Below are 23,035 nucleotides of genomic sequence, written 5' to 3' on the forward strand. Positions count from 1 at the left end.
ACTACGAAGAGTCCGCAGTATATTTGACAAATTTAAAATTAAGGTATAACTACTTTACTTATAACTACTTTTTTTACAGAAATATAAAAATTATAAGTTCTTATAAATATATTAGTTTTCGTTGATTTTTATTGCACAATCAATATGCGCCAGCAGGTATCAGAGCAATCGAAGCCTGCAAGGTTATGGAAATTTCATCGAAAAATTGACAGCCACAATCACCAACAAAGGCGCCCGCCACCAACTAGAAAAATGCCAAATTCATCAGCAAATGGCTTAGGTAAGCAAAGTGTGCAAAACACTTTAAGAAATTTAATACATTTTGCCTAAATTGCATTAATTGCAAAAAATGCCAGGATAACGTAAATTATAAATGAAGCGATATTGGCCTTATGCGTAAAGGATTAAATTAGTGCGCGTTTATTAAACACTAAAATTTTAAGCAGGCGTAGCGTTCTAATCGATAAAAATTAAACTCAATAACATGAGTAAAATAAATATTTTTATACAACAAGTTAATTTTACTCACATTGGTAGGCTTTAAAATATCATAGAAAACACTTAACTTTTTAATGTTTAATTTATTTTAACCAGCGCAATTGATATCGACTTGTTGTTACAATTAGACGACGGATATATTATACAAGCGTTTCAATTACACGAATTTTGAGCGTTTTTAAACAGAATTACCATAGATCTGATTATAAAATGTAACTCAGCCGCTTTTTTGAACTGGAATTCTATTAGTATCGACCAAATGAAATGATATATAAGCGCCCTCAAAACAAACTGGCCTTAATTTGTATGCGCTCCACTGCTATACAAACATTGACATCTTTATATGAGGATTATTTTATTAACGTAATCCATAAAAAATTTGTATAAATGTATAAAAGTCCTTAAAGGCTGCTAAACAAAAGCCGTCAGTATTTAGGGTCGTTATCATTCTTTAAAAGCTCGTAACGATCATTGTAGGTATTATACCTTAAACATGACCAAAATAAGAAATATTGAGTTTAGCAACGCTTATTATAAAGGTGAGTCAAAAACTATGATTTTTTAAATTGTTTTAATTAAAAATATATTACTTTAGAACCAGTGCAGCTATGCGGGAAGTTTAAATCGCCTAATAGGAAATGATTGATAATTATTGTATATAAAATGTACGCACTTTGGTATACATTGAGTTATTGGTACTGCGCGCATAGTAAGCTACGTGCAATTTACCTGCAGGTAGAAGGGAGTAAAACTGCTATTTGTAATGTTTGAGAAGTTACTATGTAAAATGAGATATATAAATTCAACTAAAGGTAATGTAATACAAATTCAACAATCGACCAAGCAGTTAGAAGCAAATTATTTCTGTTAAATTTGCCTCACAATACATAGAATTGTACTAGGCTGTTTTTTTAATTGTAAATAATAATCAATAAAGACTGGCAATTATATTTTTTTAAATGTCATTTTTTTCAGGCATCAGAATCAGCGCATCGTCAGTGTTTCCAAAATTTAATCAAATACTTTTGTCTTTTTCAACGCTTTTGTTTTTCGCTTCATTTGAGTGCCTTGTATTTACTATCATAACTGTAACGCCTGGTTTGTACAGCCGTACTTTTGTGCAGGGAAAATGTAAAGGTATTTATTGATTTAATAAAATAACATAAGTGTAGTTAAAAAAAATTTGCTAATAAATTTATAGTATTTTTTAAAGATTTTTAAACAGTCTACTTTTTTTTAGTTTTTAAAAATCGTCTTTTTCTTGTTATTATTTAATATGTAAGTTTTTTTTTTAATATTTGTTTTTTCGCAGTAATAAACACCATACTTAATGGCAATACATCATGCTATGTTGATTCCCTTCATAGCAACGGCAAACCTTGGTATTATCCTTGCCTGCAAATATATGTGGTACCGGAAAATGCATCTGGCTACACTTTTTCCAATCGATCAGAAGCCGCAAACTTCAGCTTAAGCGCCATCGACGCAAAATTGATGTTTCAGAACGAATTAAACTTTGTTGGGAACGATTATCTCTATCGAAGATGCTCGTACTTACCTGATCGTTGTTTTAATGATACTAATATACTTCTGTCTGATATTTACTCTTACGCGTATAAGTGGGGTGTCGTTAATTCTACCATTGAATGCTTTTATGATATTATCGAAGGCGGTAAAGTTGGCAAAGTGATGCGGGAAAGAGTGGTTAATAGCACAGCAGTAATAACCTCAATCGTTTTGCCGTTGCTTGGAATGATTCTTAGCTCGATTTTTTGTCTATCATTCTGGAAAAAAAATTACAAAAAAATTAGTAGACTTTACGTGTACAACAGTTGGTCTGCTTCGTAGTCAGGGTTGAGTGGTTTAAATAAATCGTTTCCAACTACTTCTGTTATCTTTATTTAACTGTTAAAATGCCTAATTGCATGATTGTGCTCCCTAGATAATTTTGTGTTTTTTATTTCTCTTCCAATAAGTTTCATTGTGAGTTCAATAAATGCTAAATCTATTCTGTTATAGTTTTTTTTACCGCAAGTTGGCACTAAAGCTACATTTACAGTGGAGGTGAAAATCCCCTAATTAATTACAAGTTGCATGTGCGTTAGTTAAAGTTTTTTATTTATATATTTTTTTAATTTGATGTAATAGGCACTTTTCCAGCCTAACTAAAAAAAAGTAACATTTGTTTAACCGATCCATTCTGGAATTTGTTTTTGGGTGTTCAGAATAATATTAATTACTTTGCAGTATGTAACTAGATGCTCAGATGCTAGACACTTAGAGTCAGAGAGTCTTGTCTAGTGACTAGACAATCGGACAAAATTTAAAAACTCATCTATGTTTATTTACTCGATAGAAGTATTTCACAGATTAATCTGCGCTACAAAATAACCAAAAGGGCTTGGATAAAACCCAGGACCCCTTTTGTTAAGGGTTTAAACCACCTGCTAATGTAAACCAAGCTCATTGCCCATGAGAATCTTTATTTATTTTCTTAAATTTGAAAATGTTTTTTTTTTTAATTTTACGTAAAGATGTTTTGGAAAAGGAACAATAACATAATATATATATTCAGTAAATAATACATCAAGGCAACTAAAACGATTTAAAAAAAACATTTCATAACACACATACCATTGGACAATGAATAATAAATAGTTAAGCAACAATTTTATAGTTTAATATAGCACAGTTACATACCTACTTACATTTTATGTAGTTTGTGTCAAAATATATTTTACTAAACGAAAGTTTGTGGACTAATTTATTTGTTTTTAAAGTTAGAGACCTTTTTATTTAAAGATATTTTACATTTGGCAGCTTGTTGTTTGTGGCAGAAATCAAATAACAAACACTGATAACGATTTGCACTTTTACATTAGGAATATTTAGATAATTAAACCAAGTAAAGAGATAAAATAGCTACGTTTGCTTAATGTTTTAATGTAATTAACATGTCTGGCTTAGGAAGTAGACTGCACAGGATTGGCTCAATTTTTTCAAGGTAAAAAAAGTTTCCTAATTACTTAATCCCAGTATTGATTACATTATTATACAAATACTTTCTTTTATTTTTTCAGATGTCAGGATTTACTTAAAACCAATGCCATGAGTGCTGCAGAAAAACCACTTTGGTTTGACGTTTACAAAGCATTTCCACCAGTTCGTGAACCAGTTTATAAAAAAAATACAGAACCAGATGAATTTGGCGATGTAAGATTTGAAGATAAAGTTCGTCCAATTTTCTACCCCGAAGACTGGGCTATTATGTTAGTTATAAATTTATGATTTAATTTCTTTAATAATATAACTAAATTCTTATTACTCATTTGTAATTACTTTTTTTGATAAAGACAATGTAAAATTGTTTAAAATCTATGGCCTTCAGGTTTTAACTTTGGTAATTTCTTTAAACTGGTATATGGTTGCAACTTGCAACCAATTTTTGCCTGCAATAAATCACCTGCACACCACAAAAAGCATGTATACATGTATATAGTTGGTAATAAGGTATTTTTATTAAATTAATAAATCCATTTTAAATATGTTTAGAAATGCTTCACAGCTTGTTCATAAAAATTTAGAACTCTCCCAAAGCATTGCTTCATTGTGTCCAAATCAAACAGACCCTTCCCATAGTTTTGTGCAAGAGTAAGTTATCAATTAAAATCATTTTAACAAAATTATTTGTTCTGAAAAAGTTGTTAATCCTAATAAATTTTTTCTTTAGATTTGCTCATAGTTTTCGAATTGCGTTAGAAAACGACCCAAATTTAAGTAAGGAGGATGCTTTTAAACAAACAAAAAAAAAACTTTTAAAGAAATTTGTTGAAAAAAATGAATTAAATATTAAACAACAAAAAGTCTGATTATTATCACACAAAAATGGAAGACCTAAAAAACATTACATAGTACTTCTGTTACTCAAATGTAATTTTGTACTTTTTTAAACTACAAAATAAAATTATAGATATAGTGTGTTATACCCTGGCTTCTTTAAGAGTAAATATTAATAAACAAACCTTTCTTGCAAATAGAGCGTTTTTTATTAGACAAACAAATATAATTTTCTATTTTTAATTTAGCTTTTTTAAATAAACATGTTTCTACAAATATAATTTATAAGACAGTGACATGATTCCCAGCAGATGTACATACAGCTGACAAGTACAACATTTAATTTTTCTTTTAATGTTTTGTTTGTTGTTGTTGTGCGTTAATTTAAACCATCAACCTTGATCCAGGAATATAGCGAGATTCGCTCCAGATATTGGATTCACCACAGTTGTTTGTTCTACGTTCGCACTGACCACAACGCCTAGGAAAAAAAAATTATATCATATTTTTATTTTGTAATTTTAGTTTCTGGTTGAAAACTTTTTGTTTCTGGTTGGTAAAAGTTAATAGCCTACTGTTTTTATAACACCTTACACAACCATGTTGCCAGTTAAAATTTAATTTTGTATAGCACAAAACAATACATGGGTTAGACTGTTGCACATGGTAAAGATATGGGATCATGTATGGATGTTTGAAAAAATCAAACTAATAGGTAAAATCAAAAACATGTGTGTAAATTTTACTAGGTCACAGTTACTAAAGCTTACTTGTATTTCTCAGTCTGTTGTAGAACTAACATCCCTGGAGTGCGCATCCGTGATCTGTCTTCCTCATCACGGTTCAACTTCTCATAATGATGTTTTTGCCAGTTATCCTCTAGTGATTTTCTCATCTCGTAGGATCGCTTGAATGCCCCAGTTCTGTCCTCAATTAACCTTACATATATAAAAAGGTTAAAAAAAAGATTCTTATTTGCATTGTATATATAGGTTGGCACAGTTTATTAAAAACTAACTCCGTTAAATGGAAATTTGGTAACCCATATTGGAACGTTAACATTTTTTGGTTTAACTACTAAAAAATACAACACATATATTTATGTCTGAACTTTAAAATTTAGCTTACTCTTGTTTGGTCTTTTCCAGCATTTCACATTCATCTTTCTGTTTGCTTAAGTGATTTAAAATTGATTGTTTTTTCTTTTCCGCCACCATATCCAGTTGACTCCTAAACAAAATAATTGTATTTACAATATCAAATTCAAAGTATTCAAACTGCTTTTAAAATTAACTTACTTAAGTAAGTTTCGTGATCTTTCTCGTTGTTCTAATAGTTTCTCGTTCGTGGCATCAAAACGACCAAAAATTGGTTCCTTTGAATCTGATTCTGCTTTGGGTAGAGGTAACGGCTTGCTTCGAACCTAAATCGAAAAAATTAGCACAAAAATATAAAATATCTATAAAAATGTATTTTTGTAGATGAAAAAAACTCAACCTAATCTGGCAAAAATCTGGTAGACTACTTTAGTACAGAACTAAAATCTATGCTGTATCACAATATATAAAACTAAAACTATAATCTTTTAATGCTAAATTAAAACTTTTTTGTGATGTCCTCAGTTATTATTTGTAATTTTATCCTCAACAATTTGTATTTTCAACCTTTTCTCTGTGTTTTCTGGCCCGATCCTTTGCTTCAAATGGATTAAGAAGCTGGGGTTTTGGAATACTAAAATGTCTTCTTTCTGAACTTTCTTCTGGACTTGCTAATTTTTTTTTAACCCGTATCTAATATTTAAGCACACACTGTTATGATTTTTCCTGCTTTGTCAATCACTACTAACGATTTTAACGTTTGTGGATGGTTTAACTATTTCGAGAATTTTATGTAGTTTATGCTTAGTTAACATTTAGGATTGATACCTGTGCAGACAGAGCCCTTTGATATTGCGAGATCTGGTCAGCTTTAACTTTTAGAAATTGTTCTCTCTGTGTGGCAAGGCTATATATAAAACAAACATTAATTTTTTTATGTTATCCATTCTCATAATACCTACATTTCCAACAAAAAAGAATTTTATTATCATGGAATCCATTGGGGAATATTATTTGTAATTTAAATATGCTTTATATTTAAACTAAAAGAAAAACTAGATTACTCTTCTGCTAGTTGTACTTGCTCCAATCTTTCTTGAAACTCACGATCATGTTGTTCACGACGATTTCGTGTATGTCGCAATTTGACCTTAAAAATAATTATTTATTTCAAATATATTAATCTTTAAAGAAACCCACAGTTTTTTTGAGTAAAATTTTTTAACTAAATAGAATTTAGTTGTTTTAAGATTAAGCATCTAAGTATTTTACAGCTTTTCATTCCGAATGTTTTCATCAAACATCATGATTGTTATTTATAAAATGTTGTTCAGTGTTCAGAGATTTGTTGTATTGTGTATGTCATGTAAATTTTAAACAACATATCACATACCTGTCCTTCCAATGCCTTGCTGTATTCTTCCTGTTTGTAAAATCTTAACGGTGTCAGTGGCCGATTTTGAAACACATAAGATTTCTAAAAATATTTCACCTTTTAGGTACTTTTTTAAAACTGGGCCGGAATAAAATATATTGACAATAAAATATAGATAAATTTTTATTCTATATGTTAAACTACTAATGATTTAAATACAAGTTTAATCACTTAAAATAAATAGTTCAATGTTATGGCAAACTAAGTTTATAAATTTGACAAAAAAAAATTACCACAAAATCAGTAGATCGTTTGCTGCTTGTGTTTCTAATGCATTCTGCCACGCCAAGATTAAAGGCTGCTACCTTTTGGTTAGACTGTCTAACAGTGTTTTGATTGGCCTGTATTATAAAGTTAATAATTGATATTTTTCAAATAATTTAATAAAGTATCGGAAATATTAAAATGTCATACTTGTTCTAAAAGAATTGATTCTTGATCCTTCAGCTGTTGATATTGCTGGAGAAGAGCATCCTGTTCCATTTCTTTCCTTCTTCTTTCCTCCTCAAAAGAGACGGGAATGTTTCTCATCGAGCGTTGCATACACAAGTAGCAAAGCTCTTGTCCAGCTCGGTGGTGATGACTGGGTGAGGTGCAAATCGGGATGCTAGCCCGTGACATTTTTCTTGACTTCCGAGATGCAGGTGGCTCAGGAGTACGAAGAGGAGCAGATGCAGGACAGACATCGTCTTGTTGGGGTGACACTACTTTGGTATAAAATTCAATTTACAATTTTTCGAAAAATAAATGTAAGTATTAAATTAATGATTGCAAAAAATAAATTAATAAATTAAGGTACTTTAAATACTAAAATATTTAATTCATTTAATTATCAGAGCATTTATGTAGGGCAACAGTTACTCATTGTTATGGCCACAACCATTTTCACACACTGTCTTGTTAATACAATCAAATTAATTGGTAAATTGAATATCTGACAACAAAACCTTGTTTAAATTATAGAAAAACTTTTTTTAGTAACTTTCCCACCTGTTGTTTCCTCGAGTCTCGGTGAGTGTGGGGATCTTGGTGAGCCATTGTTTGTTGGACTACTCATTCTAAAACAAAATTTAAAATTTTTTTAGCTGGTAATAGAATGGGTAATTTTATTCCTAAAATTTTATCTTTTTTAAAACACTTTACTTAATAACAGTTTGACATCAACCTCATAAAAAATAGTTTAATTTGTTCAATTTGTTACAAACCTAACAAGATCATTCATATCTGGATATAATGCATACGGCGCTTTTAATCTGTGCCTCCATTTTAAATTAATATTAGGCTGAGCATTAGGAGCTAAGTTAGGCAACCTCGTTCTATCCCAATTATAAGTAGTCATTTTACTAATACCCTAATCTAACTGGCAGTATTCTTATCTGATATTAAAAGGTGTGATAATTTTGTTCTGGCTTGTATTTGCTTTGATGAGCATACAACCTGTTTTTTGTTAGAAAAAGAAATGAATTGACAAAGAAAGAGATGGTTAGCAACCTATTGGTACGTTTTTGTAGTTAGGTGTAGTGGGTAATAAAAAGTCCTGTGTCTACAAAGAGAAGGTCGTTTATAAATGATTGCCTAGAGGAAATGTGGAATTGCCTTTGTACTAACAAGAGTAATAAAACATGTGGAGATATTTGTATTTACTCATCCGACATAACACTGAACGCGGTCGTCAATTATTAGATAATTTTCCAATTTTCTTTTTACCTCACAATACAAACAATACATGAAGATAACAAAGGAAATTTGAATGAGATCAATCGAGTGAGTATTAAAAACTTGTTAGGTATTTGTATATTTTATTACGGAATATTTTTAAAGATTATAAAAATGTAGTTTATAAAAAAATAAAATTATTAGTTGTTATTTATTGTTTAAGCTGAGTTAAAGTTACTTATGTGTACCCAAGAGCCATAAAATATTTACATTCCAATTAAGGAAAGTAATTTTCCACTTAATTTTTAATGTAAGGCCGATGCTTAATATTAGAACAATAAGAATTTTTTCACTAGGCTTTTTTAGGTGCCTACTTTTTCAGCTTGTTTAAAATAGGGTATTTAATACAATTCTTTATGGAGAATTTATGCAATATTATGGCTTTTCCTAATCATGAAGACCCATTGAGTCAAACATTAAATTTATGTTTTCTTTAATTTCTAGGTAAAATCAGAATTTAACCAATACTTTTTAATAGTTGTTTAAAAAAATTAATTTACTTTCTAGCAGGTGAACCACGAACTCCGTCCCTTTTTGGCAACACTTTTTGTAACTCGTCAGGAGTCAAACAAACACCCACCACTGGGTGGGGATGTATTACTTCACGGTTGGATTGTTTCGATGGAGGAGGAAGAGGAATTTTTTCTGTTAATTTTTAGGTTAGTTTAATTTGAATATTTGTTAAATTATAAATTTAAATTACAGAACAAATTATTATCTAATTACGATAAAATTATAAACTAATTATAATAAAATTCCAAACTAATTTTGATAAAATTTATATTTCCATTCTGTTGGTGGTAATGGATTTCTAAATTACAGCACATACCCATTTGGTGGGTAAATATTTTTTTTAAAATTAGATTACATATATTATATATAATTTATAAAAGTTAACTTACCTCCCATTTCTTCATTATGCTCAGTTATTGGTGGCAAAACTTCATGTCTCCCATTTAACCTGCCCAAAAATTAAAAAATTTATAGCAAAACATACTAAAAATAATTTTTTAACCTTGGTTTTATCAAAAATAGAGCTGAAGTTAAATAGGTTTGTTTTTTAGGATAAATATTTACCTTGGCAAAGTAAGAGTGTTGGTTCCTGGCCTTCTTTGTGCACTTAAAGTTGTTTGGTTCGACATCACTGAGTCTGCTGTTCCAGGTCTCTATAAAATAAAGTTTAAAAATTAATATATTTTAAAGCAATCGGCTTTTATTTTACCCTCTAAGTCTAATCTTTATCTAAAAATCCTTACTTTGGATATTTCTTAACTCTAGTGATAAATTTAACCCTTTTTATAAGCTGTCGAACTGTCTACTACATACTTAGTTTTTATTTTAAAAACCAATTGCCTGATATTTAAATTATCGATCTTCCTGTTATATATTTCTCTACCTTTTTTAAAAGCAATTTCTCTGGATTCTTTTTTAACATTTCATTGCAAAAAGAAGGACTGGTAAATAATTCCTGAGAATTAATAATATTTTAGTAGGCTATTAGATAAAACATCAATTTGTATTTAAAATAAAAAATATATTTTTTACATTCTCTAAAACTTTAACGAGGTTTCCTGATCCATCCATCGAGTTGAGAAAGTCCTTAAAAAACTTCATTTTTACTTTTGAGTCTTTGATGGACAAAACTCCAATACCACTGAATAAAAACTCAACATTGCGAAGATTAGCAACAGCTCGGGAAAGAGACTGCAAAACATTTCATATTTTAACAATTTTAATTAGTGAAGTTTAACTTGGCAGTGTAATCATTTGCAAGGTAAATCACATTATCTGAGCCCAGTTTTAAATGCCTAAAATTTGTTTAGTTTGTTAAAAAAAAAAAAAAATTAAAAACAAAACAATATATATTTACTTGTAAAACTTCTCTAACACAGGTTTCAACAGTATCTCGATCAAAGGCACTCTCAACAGCAAGGGCTGTAAAATTCAGCTGAACTACAGGAATGCCACCTTAATAACACCAGATTTACACCAATTAAAAAAAATATACAATATGGTATCCGATTATATATTTAAAAACTTAAAACAATATTTAACATAAACAAATTTAAATAATATGCTCTTATACCCGTTGTGTGATGTTTTGTGTATTGTAATGCATGGGTCTGAGCAAATTTCTCAGACAACACAAACACGGGTCGTTGAATTAAAATAAATTTATTATTTCCAATGTCCATTTGCTTGTGGGTAAAGGTAAAGGTTCCCAAGTTGGGTATGTTGACACCCTTTTGAGAACACATTTGAAGTTCAACATATTCAGAAACTGTGTCCCAAACACTAATGATATCTGGGAAAAAATACAAAAAGGTTCAAGTTCTAAATTTTTTGCTTTACATCCCTTTTGATTATTTAAAAATTAAAAAGTTGTATTAGAAGTGAAAAGTTTGGCCTAAGTCATTAAGTGATTAAGCATAATAAAAGTCAAATGTAATCAGTATTACAATAACTGAGATTGCAGATGCATTTTATAAAAAAGCCTCTTTATTTATTTTTTTATATTTATAAAATTTTATTATTTACCTTCTTCTGAAAGTTTAGGTATGGCCGAGAATCGATTCTTTTTCGCTTCCGAAACCAAGTTATGCATAACTTCAGGCATATTCTGCTTTATTGTGGGGCAATATTCAGAAAGTAACTAGCATTTCCGTTTTACCGTATTGACTGTATATAAATAAATTACCAGGCCACGTTCTTTACTGTTATTTACTTATTATTGATTGTTGTAATTAAAGGGGCAGTACAAAATCAATCGGAAATGCTAAAGTTGGCGGCAGTGTTGCTATGCGTAACCATGGAAAATTAATTTTTATTGGTTCACGGCATGGCATGGTTGAACAATTTTAAATAGAGCATACATTAGTTTATCCTCATGAATAACTATATATTTTTAACTTAAAAATGTTTTTTTTAAATATATTTAAATATTGTTATAATTCATTACAGTTTTAATAATTAAAATAGTATCAAATTTCCAGTTTAAATTGCAAAGTAAGATTTACTGAATAAAAAAATACTAAAACTCGAGTTTAGGTAGGCTTGTTTTTTAATAATTGATGACACTGTTAACAATAGAACTTTTTTTGTAATTGTAAAATGATTAATAAAACATTCTCGTTTTATCGTAATGACATCATAGTCATATACCGTAAGGAGAAAGTTTAAGAATTTGATGACTAAAATTGTAATTAGAAGTTTCTAAAAAGTCACGTAAAATAAGTTGTAGTAAAATATAGTTTAATAAGTAGATTTTTGTTTAAATTGCTTTTTTGTTTTCTTCATAAGAAAGCCTTCAGGTAGAGAAAGTAAAAATATTGACGATACTACTTTTGCGTGGGGTGCGTCTGAGCGTAGTAAACCATTTAGCAAAATTTAAACAAGGGAAACAAAATTCAAAAATTTTGAAGATTGTGAGTTCAGTTTTTGCAAAGAATGTAAACGAACAAGGTAATACTGACAAGGTTGTTTAACAAAATTGTTACGTTTTATAAATAAATTTGCAAAATTTTACTATTTGGGAAGAATTTAAAATTGAATGGGTTTAATAATATTCTTAACATTTGTTTAAATTAGGTTTATAAATTTTTAATAATCCATTGAAATTAGTGTTTTAAAAACCTTATTTACTAGTTTTTGTAATTTTTAGATGTATGCAGTTCATTATATTTTCAAGGTCACGTTGTTAAGTGGAGTTATATATTTATTTCAAGTTCAAAATTTTGTATTGGGAGAGGCCAGAACTGATAAAAGAGTTATTAAATTTACCGCAAATGGATCACTACTATTCTCATTTGCTCTTAACAATAACAATATTTATGTTGGTGGTGTGAACAAACTTTACCAATTATCGACCGATTTGCAACTTAAAGCAACTTATTTATACCCAAATTCACCTGTAGAAACAAGTTGCGTAAATACAACTTTCACAAAATGTGAGAATTCTGTAAATGAAGTTCCATTACTAATACTTGATAATGATCATCATGCAATAATATCCTGTGGAACTTTAAACAATGGCTTTTGTTATAAGCATTTTCAAAATAATATAACAAAAGAGGTAACTTTACTTGATGGGCCCTTTAAAGCTTCAGATTCTATTGTTAGTAGCTCCGGTAGTACTGTTGGTTTTATTGCACCTGGTCCGGGAAATCAAAATGTTTTCTACTTTGCAAGGACATTGGATGATAACTTGCTATTAAATGAGCAGCAATCAGTATCTAGTAAAATGTTAAACCAAGCATTGAATGGATTTACACTAACCTATAATAACACTAAAGAAACTATTTTATCACAAATAAGTGTGTCGAGTTTTTATGCAAAAACTTATAAAATAAGGTATATTTATGGTTTCAGTTACAATGGATTTTCATATTTTGTGACAAATCAACGCAAAAAAATTAAATCCAACAAAAAGTTAGAAATTCGATTGGTTCGCGTTTGTCAAAATGATAGAGCTTTTTACAGTTATTCTGAGCTGACTTTACGTTGCAAAACAAAAGGCAATAAATTAAATTATGTCATCAATGCATCATTGATCCATGTTGCAATGGACTTTATTGTCTCACAAGAAATTGATGACAAATCCACAGCTATGTTGTTTATATTGACAGGAGATGCTGATGGGAATTCACAAATAGATTACAGTCAAGGAACACTGCTCTGCTATTATGAAATGTCAAAGGTTGAAAATTATTTTTCGGAGGCAAATAAAGCCTGCCAAAACCAGTCAATTGCGCCTGGCTTAGAATTTTTATTCGATGAAGATCAAATTCGACGCTGCGGGAGTCCACACACTAAAGGAAAATTAGCAACCAACTGCCCAAATCTATCTGACCGAAATGGCTTACATAACATTCACGTAGATCCTACGTATAATGGAAAAGCTCTGTTTTCTACTAATGGAAATCTTAGCAATGTGTCTAAGAATACTCAATTCAGATCAATGGAGGCTTTTGTTTACAAAAATGTTACCATTATTGCACTTGGTACAGTTACTAGTTACATAAATCTTTACAAAATCGGTGAAAACATTTACAGCAGAATTGAAAACATTGAAATCCCTTTAAATGGCTCCAATATTAATACAATCAAATATTCACCGCAAAACGATGCTTTGGTTGCATTGGACAGTAAAGTTATGTACAGCATTAATATTTCCTTGTTGTGTGGACTTGCATCGACGTGCAGACAGTGCATGTTAAGCAAATTTATTCAGTGTGGGTATTGTTTAGGAACACACACTTGCACAACAGAAGATAGATGTGAAAGTAATTGGAATCAAACTGTTTGTCCTCCAGTTGTTATGGGTTTTTATCCTCATTCTGGTCCGATACAAGGCAACACTCTAATAACCATTTATGGTGAAGCTCTTGGACACAGCACACCGAAGGTTGTTGATAACAAGTCTTTAACAGATAAAATATTGCTGATTGGAGGGCAAGTCCCATGCATTCCAATACCTTCAGAAAGTTACGGGGAGTTACAATGTGTTACAAATCAATCAGCAGTACCATTCAGCGGTAACATTAGTCTCTCCATATTTTCACCAAACCCAGGTCGTGACATATTCAACGAAGTATACGAAATAAAAGGCAGGGCATTATCCGCTGAACCTTTTTCTTTTGTTAATATCACTGTTTCGAGTTTTTCACCAAACTTTGGTCCTGAAATAGGAGGAACATCTTTAACATTTATTGGCCAAAATCTTGACTCAGGGACTAATGTTAGTATTATAGTGGCGGGGACTACATGTGATTTGACATCGCGATCTTCGCAACAGATAACATGCTCTACTTTAAAGAAATCAATTAAATCCTTGGATAGCCTTGTTAAAGTTTTTATTGATGGTACAGAATGGAAATTGTCGGAGGAATTTACATATAAAAAAAATCCAGACATTGAACAAAAGCATGTGTCAACAATATACAGGTTTTTTGGTCGTTTTCAAATTTTGCATTACTTTACAGTTTGCTGAAATACTTTTTAGTATTTTTACTCTAACCTTAATTTCTATAATTATGTTTGAATTATAAGTTACTATTACTTTATAATCATGATTTATTGTTTTTGTTTCTTTTATATTTTTAACATTTTATCACTTTTATGGTCGTAAAATTGTTGAAGGGTAATAAAGTACACATGATTTCATTAAAATAGACTCTTTTATTTATAAAACATGGTTTTAACATTTTTATTTATTTTATAGGGGTGGAACAACTGTCCATATTTTGGGAGAGTATTTTAAATCTGTGTTAACTCCATATGCTATAATAACTGCAGCGGGTTTTGAAAAAACGGTTCAGTGCACCACGATCACAAATTCTTTACTCACTTTTACTTCCCCTTATTTTTTCCCAAACCAGACAGGTGTGTTAACATATTACTAACGAATAAAGATTATTTTTTCCTACAGTATTATATATAATCTTAAAACAATGTTTTATACGGTATGTATATGCTAAAGTCGTTCGTTATCTAATTATTTTTTAAATTTTAAGTATTTGCATGAAAAGTGCATAATCTACTTACTTTAACAAAATTTAAGATTTTTGTATTAAAATTTTAAACCATTAAAAAAAAACATGCATTTTATAGATCACACAATTCTTACTGGGAATATTAAGTTTGTAATGGATGGCTACAACATAAAGTTAGTGTATTGGGCTCATGAAACCCCTACAATTAAAAGTTGGGTGGGAATTAAAAATCCCTTATATCAAGACAATCAATACCATATCACAATTAAAGGTAATTTAGAACTTTTTACTAGTTAGATAATTAAAATATTAGCTGGCAGCATTGTAAAATAGTAAGAACACTTTGTTTGAGATCTTGGGTTTGATAGCCACTGCTTTCATGCTGTAGCGCTCTTAAGTAAAGTATTGTAAATGGTATTAACTTCTGCCAAGTCGTTTAAAAATTAGTTTTAATTATCAAGCAGTTATAATCAATAATATCCCATTTCTAAGGTAACAATGTTTATTTAAGATCAGAGGTACAAGTGTTACTTTATGTTTATTTTGTAAAGTATGTTTTTTTACATTGCGGATAAATGAATATGAAAAACAATATTGTAAATATATAACTATATTGATAAAGTATAAATATATTTTCAGGTGATAATCTTCTTACTGGTTGTTCGAAGTGGGATTATAAAGTTAATATTGGTAAAAATATTCAGTGTAAAGATTTGGAGGTGCGCCCGGGTTTACTGGCCTGTTCAGGTTAGTTTTTTTGAAAAAAATGACAAAATTTTTAGTTATTTTAGCTCAATGCCATAGTTATTTAAAGAGTGCTTTTTATTAGTTTTTTTTAGCGCTATATTTAAACTCTACCAACATTTCAGTACTATATAAGGCTATAATTTAATAAAGATAATGTCTATACCATAAGTTGGTATAGACAAATCATAGTTACACATGTTTTAATTTAAATACCCAAAAAAATAAATAATTTACTTTTCTTTAACATTCTAGTTTCAGAATTAGAAATTTCCGATTTAAAAGATGACACATCCAAACTTGATGTAACTGTGTATTTGGGTAAAAACATTACGTTTCACCCTGGTTCACTTGATTTTATTCACACAAGCGGTCTTTCCACTGCTGCTATATCTGGTATTGTGGTTGGGGTAAGAAATATATTCATAAACTTTATTTATTAAAAAAAAATTTTAATTTGAGCAATTAAAATAATAGATACTGTATTTACTGTACTTACTTGATTTTCTATAAAGCTAGAAATTCGATAAAATTTTTATTATATATTTAGGTGTTGGTTATTGTTGCTGTTATTGCAATATTTTGTTATTGTCGAAAAAAACCTAAAAAAACAGAACGTCATGATGAAACTGTTCGTTATGTGGCCTCCGGGTAAACAATTTTGCTGATTAACCTTTTATTTTGCAAAAGTTGTAAATTGCTAAATTTTTTATTAACAAAATATTTTTTTTTTAACTAACCAGCCATTTTACTTTAATGCAATTTATTAATAACATTAGTAAATTTGATAACTGTTTTTAATAGGATGTATCTTAAGTTGGTTTACCTCTTTTTTAGAGAGTATTGTCCGTCACCTGGGGATGTCAAACAACCTCTTTTGTCTCCTGAAATCTTACAAGAAATTAGTGGTTTGCTGATTGCCAGACAAATGCTAAATTTCTCCAAAAAAGATGAACTAGGTATGTAAGCATTTTTTACATAGGCTATATATACATTATAACAATTTTTTTGGTAATATTGTTATCGCATTTGATTAAATGTTTTTGTATTATTATTCTTAAATTTTTACCACCATGTAAGCTGTTTAAGCTAATTTGTTATCAATGGCTGTGTTTTTTCCATAACACAATTTTAACGGAAATATTACCAACTAACTCCTATAGTGTTATTTATATATATATTGAATATAGAGAAAATTATAGCCAAACAATTCCTAAATTATGCAAACAAACAAATATGGTGAACATCGTTTAAAAAGCAAAATCAGCCATTTATTGATATTCTGCCATTTACATTCTCCTTATAAAAAGGGAGTTTGTTTTATTATGTTGAACTAAGGACATTTTTATGTTGGTTAATCATTATTCTAATATGTCATAGGAAAGGGGCACTTTGGCATTGTGTATCATGGGGAGCTTATTCATCCTGACAATGATTACCACGAAAAAGTGGCCATTAAGACTTTATCCAGAATTGAAGATGCCAATGACATTGAATCATTTCTCAAAGAAGGTTTTTATTTATTATATTTAAAATTAAAAAATTAATGTTGGCTGCTATAGCCCGATTTTTTTGTAGTTTTTTTAACACATTTCAGTTAATGATTTACAAAGTGTCTCAACTTCAAGAACCTTGAGTTGGAAAAGCTTTGTTGTTTTTTTACAGTCATGTAGGTGTATATTAAATTTAGTTTAGCAAACAGTTTGTCCCAACATTGATTTATCTTTAGCTACTTAAAAAATCATTAACACGACGTTATTAATATGATTTTGTTAGTTCTCTTTTTTATTTTTGATTACAAAAAATTGAACCCTAAACATTTGTTTTCATTTTTTTAATACAATTGATACATAACATTTTTGTTAGATTTTTTATGTACTAATATATATATAGATAATAAATATGTAAAAAATATTTTTTTTTAAGGTTTAATAATGAGATCGTTTAAACATCAACATGTGTTAACCCTAATTGGAATATGTATGGAAAATGAACAAATACCAATGGTTGTATTACCTTACATGAAACATGGAGATATATTAAGATTTGTCAGAAACCCAGAAAACAAGTAAAAACAATTAAACAGTAAATTTTTAATTATTTAAATAATTTGTAGGTGAAAAAAGCTTTAAAACATTTTTTTTTGAATATATACTTTAAAACACAGAATTTTCAAATTTTTATTTAATAATAATTTGATCTATTTTAATTAAAGTTAAAAACAAGAGCTGGTCTGTGTTAAGCTAACTAACTAGTTTTAGTCTGCTAAATATATCTGTTTAAAATTAGTTTTTTATTTGTTTAAAAAAAGTTTTTTTGTTATGGTATAACAAATAATATTCAAATTTTTGTTTTTCAGTCCTACTGTCAAAGACTTGGTAGGATTTGGATTACAGGCTTGTAAAGGAATGGAATATTTAGCTTCACAACGTTTTGTACACAGGGACTTGGCCGCTCGAAATTGTATGTTAAATGAGGAATTTATTGTCAAAGTAAGTGTTATGTTAACAATGACTGAGAAATTTTATGGTAGATTAACATTTGTATTGCTATTTGCGCCGAACATCTGCGTAATCTATTGTTGGCTATTGGTTTTGTATTTAAGGTATAGGTATATATGATAAAAAATAAATAAATGACATTGTTAATTTTTGTCTGGGCTCTAAAATCAATTACAAAACAAATATGTTTAAGAAAATAAAAAAATTGTGTTGACTTTAAATTTAATTTTTTGTACTTACTAGGGTTTAAAAAATTTTAACCAACTTTGGTAAAGAGTTAAAATAAATAACCCACTTAATATTTTGAAATCATTTTTTGTATTTTAGTTTTGATTTTTTAATAAAACATTTTTTTTATATAATTATTATAAAATTGACTGTTATTTTTATATTTAAAGGTCGCAGATTTTGGCCTAGCAAGGGATGTTTATGAGAAAGAATATTACAAACCCCATGACAGTGCTGGGCGCATGCCAGTCAAATGGATGGCTCTGGAAAGTTTACAACAACAAAAATTTACCACGAAAACCGATGTTTGGTCATTTGGAATACTGATGTGGGAGTTACTAACTAGAGGTGTAACCCCTTACCCAGATGTGGATGCCTTCGATGTTGTAAAGTAAATTTAAAATTTTTTAAATTTTTTTAAAAGGGTTATTGTAAGCCCAACTGGTCTAATATATTTCAAGATCCTTTTCTTGAATATGTTTTATAAGCTATTAAGTTTTTTTTAATTTTTATCGCTTTTAACAATTTCAAGTGGTCTTTTCATTGATATAATTATTATAATACTGGCATACTTTTTATAAGTTTAAAATATGGTTAAATGTTTATATGCTTCTTACTTGTGGAGTTATAATTTTTTAATTGATTTGTTTTTAGTTACATTCTTGATGGAAGAAGGTTGCGTCAACCCCAATATTGTCCCGATGAACTTTATAACTTGATGTTACGATGCTGGCACCCCAGTGAAGATACTAGACCTACTTTTAAGATACTTGTCATTGAAATCGAGCACATTTACAGCAGTATTTATGGAATACATTACCCAAGTATGTAAAGCATTTTGTGAGTATCAAAAACTGTAAAAAAAAATGTAAAATTAAATGGTAGTATGTTATTATCATACTTGTAAGTTATTCAACCTTTTTTTTATTTCATTTTTTAATGACAACATATAAAAATACAGACTTTTTAATTTTTTTATCTTTCCGACACGATATTTTAATTTTTTTATGTAAATTAAAAGGTCAATAATTAAATTTTAATTATCCAACCTTAACTAATAAATGTTTTATTGTTTTAAAAATGTAATTTTACAATTTATTTTAACTTATTATAGCCTTGGATGTGAATTACATCAACATATCAGGACTCCATCCCTACCCATCATTAGTTAGATCAATGGAGAGTAGAAGTACTGGTGGTTCAATACCACCTGATGTTTTTAGCCCTTGTAAGTTTTTACAACTGTGTTTAAAAATTTAAGAATAAAAGCACACTGATAAAATAAAATTTATTTTCTTTTGTTAATTATAATTCAATTTTATACTGCAAAACAAAAAATTACTTAAACCTCTTAGAAAAAAAAGATTTTTTTTGACTTTTTTGAAACATATCCATAATTTTGCAATTGTTTTTAGTACCACTTAATTCCCCATCTGTGTTTGAAACGGCCGAAAGTAGCCCTGTACCTCCTCCACGAAACAGGATTGCAATGTTTGATGACCAGCCTACTCCGAAATCTGGTAGATCCCCATTACCTGGTAAATTAATATTAAAAATTTAGATCTTTGTTATTTAAATCACTTTTTAGATAGGTGTTTGAATTATTTGTTAATATTAATGTTACAGGATTTATTTTTACATTTCTAATTATAATAAAAATTATGTGACTGGGATTTTTTAAAATTTCGGTTACAATTTGGAAAAGAAGTTTTTTGTTTTTTTGAAAGGCAATTTTTAAACCTAAACTTGTTACCAATTAATTAGATTTGGATGGTGAAGGATATTTGATTCCAGACACACCCAAAAACAATACTGCAAAGCGAAAGACACCCTTACCCCTTCAACAGAGCATCAAATCAAATACTAACATTGACGATGATTATTTGAAACCTTTTCAACAAAATGAACATGAAGATCATGAATCTCATCCCCTTATTACTAATAAGTAAGTTTTTAAATTTTGTAATAAATTAAATTTTTTTTAATTTTTTTTTTAAATTTTATTAAATTCTTTTTTTAATTTAAAATAATTTAAAAGTGATTTAAGATATTTGATAAAACAATGTAGTTAACAAAGAATGTATGCATGGCTTTAGCACATATCAGTGTTGTGCTTTAGTGTAACATTTAAAATGCTTACATGCAATTTAGTGAAAAACCTAACATAAATAGTGTGAATTTATAACAAACTGGAACTCACAATATATTTTTTTAAATAATCCTTTTTTGTAATATTTTTATACTATAAAAATTTACTTTAAGGGACTTTAATACAAGCCAGTGTAAATGACAAAATTTTTTTTTTTAACTTATTTTTTTTGTGTAATTCCATTATTTGAAAGATCGTTCAGTAGTAGTTTTTATAAATAATTAATCATAAAAAACTGTGTTAGTTACAAAACCATATTTGACCTTATTAAGTTGCCTTTGTCCTATTAGTTTTTATAATCTAAATTCCCTTGTTGATTTTTAAATGCCCTGACAAATGGTGTTACAAAGACTCAAGTCTTATATGAATACATAATGAGTAATTTCTTCTTGTCATTTAAATTTTTATCAGGAATTCAACAAAACAGGAAAATAAATTAGTTAAAAATGGAAAGAAGAGTAGTCCATTATCACCTGGTATGTAAAAAAGTAGATGCTTAAAATAATTTCTGCCAAATCAGTTTAATTAGCACTTATCAAGTAGACACTAATTCCAATTATGTAGTTTTCATTAAAATTAATTTTATTGAAGTAAAAAGTAATTCTAATGACAAGTTAAATTTTTAATTTTAACAAAATCAAATTGTATACTACTTTACTATAACTGTTTAGTGAATATTTTTATTAAAAACAAGCAAAAAAATTAAATTTTTTTAATACTTTACATTTTTAAATCATTTACAAAATTTGTCATAAAACAATTTCATTATTTTAGGTAAGTAATTTTAAGCAATTGGCTGTATAAAATTAACATTGTCATATAGCATGCACATGCCATAAGCTTAGTTATTGAACCTTAGTTTTAAACATTTTTATTGGGTTGTTTTGATAATAACACTTCTATTGTTGATTGGTTGGTTTTTGTGTTTCGTTGTAACATTAAAAAGAGGAAAATACTAAAATATGTAGTTCTAGTAAAAAATAACATTAATATGAAATATTAAAACACCTTTTTCTGTCAAAATTGGTAATTTTCTTTATTTTTAGGAACACATATTGATAACGTAACCTACATGGATACTCATCTTATTTATGAAAAATAAGAAGTACAAAGAAATAGATGTCGATCTATACAACACCTGAAATGCTTTTTATTAAAAAAAATAACTTTATTATATTGGTTATAATATTAAACCAAATCTTCATGTCAACAGCCAATAAGCTTCCTCTGTATTTAAATACACAGTCATCTAATTTAAGTACTTAAATCTTGTGAGGTATTTTTTATGAGGTACTTTGATATGATTACATAATAAGATACTACATTAAACTTATGTTATTTTGTAAATAGTACCACTGTTTAATATTTCTTGGTACTAATTATGCACATTTTTAATCCTTATACTGTTTGCATGCGGTGCTGCCATTTTTATAACCATTTTTAAACATTTTTGTATATTTACTACTTTTGTAAACGCAACATAATTATTCTGTAATTCTAGCAGTGTTTAGTGCCAACCCCTTAATTCGTTGTATTTTATAATTTAGCATTTATATAAAGCAATTGAAATTACTTGTTTACAAAATTTTTTAATATAGATTTTTTTTTACAAAATATTCCTATCTTTAAGTTTAATTTTTAAAAAATTATTGTTTTTGATGTTTATGCTTGTGAACTTTATAATTCTTTATAGGTAGTACTTAATGTTGTGTACTTTTACAAGAAACTTGTTTTTTAATTAAAATTTGGTTAAAATTAAAATCTATGTTAAGTAGCCCCTACTAATTTAACTACTTGAAGTTTAACTACTTTATTCGGTAATTTTTAATTAATTTTTGATCCTATTTTATACACTATATTTTTTTGGTGTTTATTTTTTTTTTTTATATCATGCAATATTTTTTGTTCTGTAATTTTGCTGCTTTATTTCTAATAATGTAAATATGAAATAATTTTAACTTAATTAATAAATTTTTTAATAATCTTTTTGCTGTTATATATGTTCTGTTAGACTACATTAAATTATGTAGTAGAACTCATTAGTTTAAAGTAAAGTATAACTTAGTCCATTAAAATAAACGTTGATAAATTTCTGTTTGGGTAGATTTGTTACCCCAACCCATTTCCCAACCATTTTTAAGTTTTATTGACCTTATGGTTCAGTTTATTGAGTTAGGCAGAAGTGATCACAAACAAATTCTATACCCAAGAATCTACTTACGTTTTTTGAAAAAATCGTGAACTGTGTTTTTTTAATAAGCTATTTTACCTAATTTTAATAAGTATAAATTTTAATAGACCTAATGATAATAGAATTTGAATATTTGTAAAAGGTTACT

The 23,035-nt window shown here is 28.4% G+C and overlaps 4 protein-coding genes across 5 annotated transcripts; 3 read left to right on the plus strand and 1 right to left on the minus strand.

Annotated features, from left to right (window-relative positions):
* Nucleotides 1-91: 91 nt before the first annotated feature.
* On the plus strand, nucleotides 92-2,485 carry LOC145763465 (uncharacterized). The gene is made up of 3 exons (XM_082574915.1): nucleotides 92-280; nucleotides 1,474-1,635; nucleotides 1,811-2,485. Exons 1-3 carry the CDS (start codon nucleotides 145-147, stop codon nucleotides 2,344-2,346), a joined length of 834 nt encoding a protein of 277 aa, XP_082431041.1. The 5' UTR covers nucleotides 92-144; the 3' UTR covers nucleotides 2,347-2,485.
* An 890-nt stretch (nucleotides 2,486-3,375) lies between these two features.
* LOC145741964 (small ribosomal subunit protein mS23-like) lies at nucleotides 3,376-4,526 on the plus strand. The gene is made up of 4 exons (XM_082559713.1): nucleotides 3,376-3,502; nucleotides 3,579-3,767; nucleotides 4,051-4,149; nucleotides 4,229-4,526. The coding sequence occupies exons 1-4, from the start codon at nucleotides 3,453-3,455 to the stop codon at nucleotides 4,365-4,367; spliced, it is 477 nt and encodes a 158-aa protein (XP_082415839.1). The 5' UTR covers nucleotides 3,376-3,452; the 3' UTR covers nucleotides 4,368-4,526.
* Nucleotide 4,527: 1 nt separating this feature from the next.
* Nucleotides 4,528-11,358, minus strand: LOC145741882 (coiled-coil domain-containing protein 81-like). Its single transcript, XM_082559591.1, has 17 exons — nucleotides 11,122-11,358; nucleotides 10,670-10,888; nucleotides 10,454-10,551; nucleotides 10,129-10,287; nucleotides 9,661-9,749; nucleotides 9,486-9,544; nucleotides 9,084-9,228; nucleotides 7,858-7,925; nucleotides 7,282-7,574; nucleotides 7,101-7,208; nucleotides 6,826-6,909; nucleotides 6,497-6,582; nucleotides 6,261-6,339; nucleotides 5,634-5,758; nucleotides 5,464-5,565; nucleotides 5,106-5,273; nucleotides 4,528-4,816 (listed from the first exon to the last, which is right to left on the minus strand). Exons 1-17 carry the CDS (start codon nucleotides 11,198-11,200, stop codon nucleotides 4,720-4,722), a joined length of 2,058 nt encoding a protein of 685 aa, XP_082415717.1. The 5' UTR covers nucleotides 11,201-11,358; the 3' UTR covers nucleotides 4,528-4,719.
* A 455-nt stretch (nucleotides 11,359-11,813) lies between these two features.
* LOC145741753 (hepatocyte growth factor receptor-like) lies at nucleotides 11,814-22,528 on the plus strand. Of its 2 annotated transcripts, XM_082559794.1 has the most exons (18): nucleotides 11,814-12,045; nucleotides 12,245-14,526; nucleotides 14,804-14,964; nucleotides 15,193-15,345; nucleotides 15,714-15,821; nucleotides 16,074-16,228; nucleotides 16,369-16,469; nucleotides 16,656-16,777; nucleotides 17,199-17,330; nucleotides 17,745-17,886; nucleotides 18,178-18,310; nucleotides 18,718-18,938; nucleotides 19,202-19,371; nucleotides 19,662-19,775; nucleotides 19,963-20,085; nucleotides 20,312-20,492; nucleotides 21,108-21,172; nucleotides 21,743-22,528. In XM_082559794.1, the coding sequence occupies exons 2-18, from the start codon at nucleotides 12,245-12,247 to the stop codon at nucleotides 21,796-21,798; spliced, it is 4,419 nt and encodes a 1,472-aa protein (XP_082415920.1). In that variant the 5' UTR covers nucleotides 11,814-12,045; the 3' UTR covers nucleotides 21,799-22,528. The 2 variants fall into 2 exon arrangements, with proteins under 2 accessions (XP_082415920.1, XP_082416640.1); XM_082560514.1 differs by lacking the exon at nucleotides 21,108-21,172.
* Nucleotides 22,529-23,035: the final 507 nt, after the last annotated feature.

Source organism: Corella eumyota, chromosome 1 (genome assembly GCF_963082875.1).
Source record: "Corella eumyota chromosome 1, kaCorEumy4.1, whole genome shotgun sequence".
NCBI lineage: Eukaryota > Metazoa > Chordata > Ascidiacea > Phlebobranchia > Corellidae > Corella > Corella eumyota.

Excerpts from the sequence above, each read along its gene's own strand:
- LOC145741964 (XM_082559713.1), top strand. The coding sequence starts at position 3,453 with ATGTCTGGCTTAGGAAGTAGACTGCACAGGATTGGCTCAATTTTTTCA. Across the intron at positions 3,503-3,578 it reads ATTGGCTCAATTTTTTCAAG|ATGTCAGGATTTACTTAAAA; the intron begins GTAAAAAAAGTT and ends TTATTTTTTCAG. Across the intron at positions 3,768-4,050 it reads CCCGAAGACTGGGCTATTAT|AAATGCTTCACAGCTTGTTC; the intron begins GTTAGTTATAAA and ends AAATATGTTTAG.
- LOC145741753 (XM_082559794.1), top strand. The coding sequence starts at position 12,245 with ATGTATGCAGTTCATTATATTTTCAAGGTCACGTTGTTAAGTGGAGTT. Across the intron at positions 15,346-15,713 it reads ATACCATATCACAATTAAAG|GTGATAATCTTCTTACTGGT; the intron begins GTAATTTAGAAC and ends ATATATTTTCAG. Across the intron at positions 19,776-19,962 it reads ACCTGATGTTTTTAGCCCTT|TACCACTTAATTCCCCATCT; the intron begins GTAAGTTTTTAC and ends AATTGTTTTTAG.
- LOC145763465 (XM_082574915.1), top strand. The coding sequence starts at position 145 with ATGCGCCAGCAGGTATCAGAGCAATCGAAGCCTGCAAGGTTATGGAAA. Across the intron at positions 281-1,473 it reads TTCATCAGCAAATGGCTTAG|GCATCAGAATCAGCGCATCG; the intron begins GTAAGCAAAGTG and ends CATTTTTTTCAG. Across the intron at positions 1,636-1,810 it reads TGTGCAGGGAAAATGTAAAG|TAATAAACACCATACTTAAT; the intron begins GTATTTATTGAT and ends GTTTTTTCGCAG.
- LOC145741882 (XM_082559591.1), bottom strand. The coding sequence starts at position 11,200 with ATGCCTGAAGTTATGCATAACTTGGTTTCGGAAGCGAAAAAGAATCGA. Across the intron at positions 7,926-9,083 it reads CGTGGTTCACCTGCTAGAAA|AATGAGTAGTCCAACAAACA; the intron begins GTAAATTAATTT and ends ATTTTGTTTTAG. Across the intron at positions 6,910-7,100 it reads AACGATCTACTGATTTTGTG|AAATCTTATGTGTTTCAAAA; the intron begins GTAATTTTTTTT and ends AAATATTTTTAG.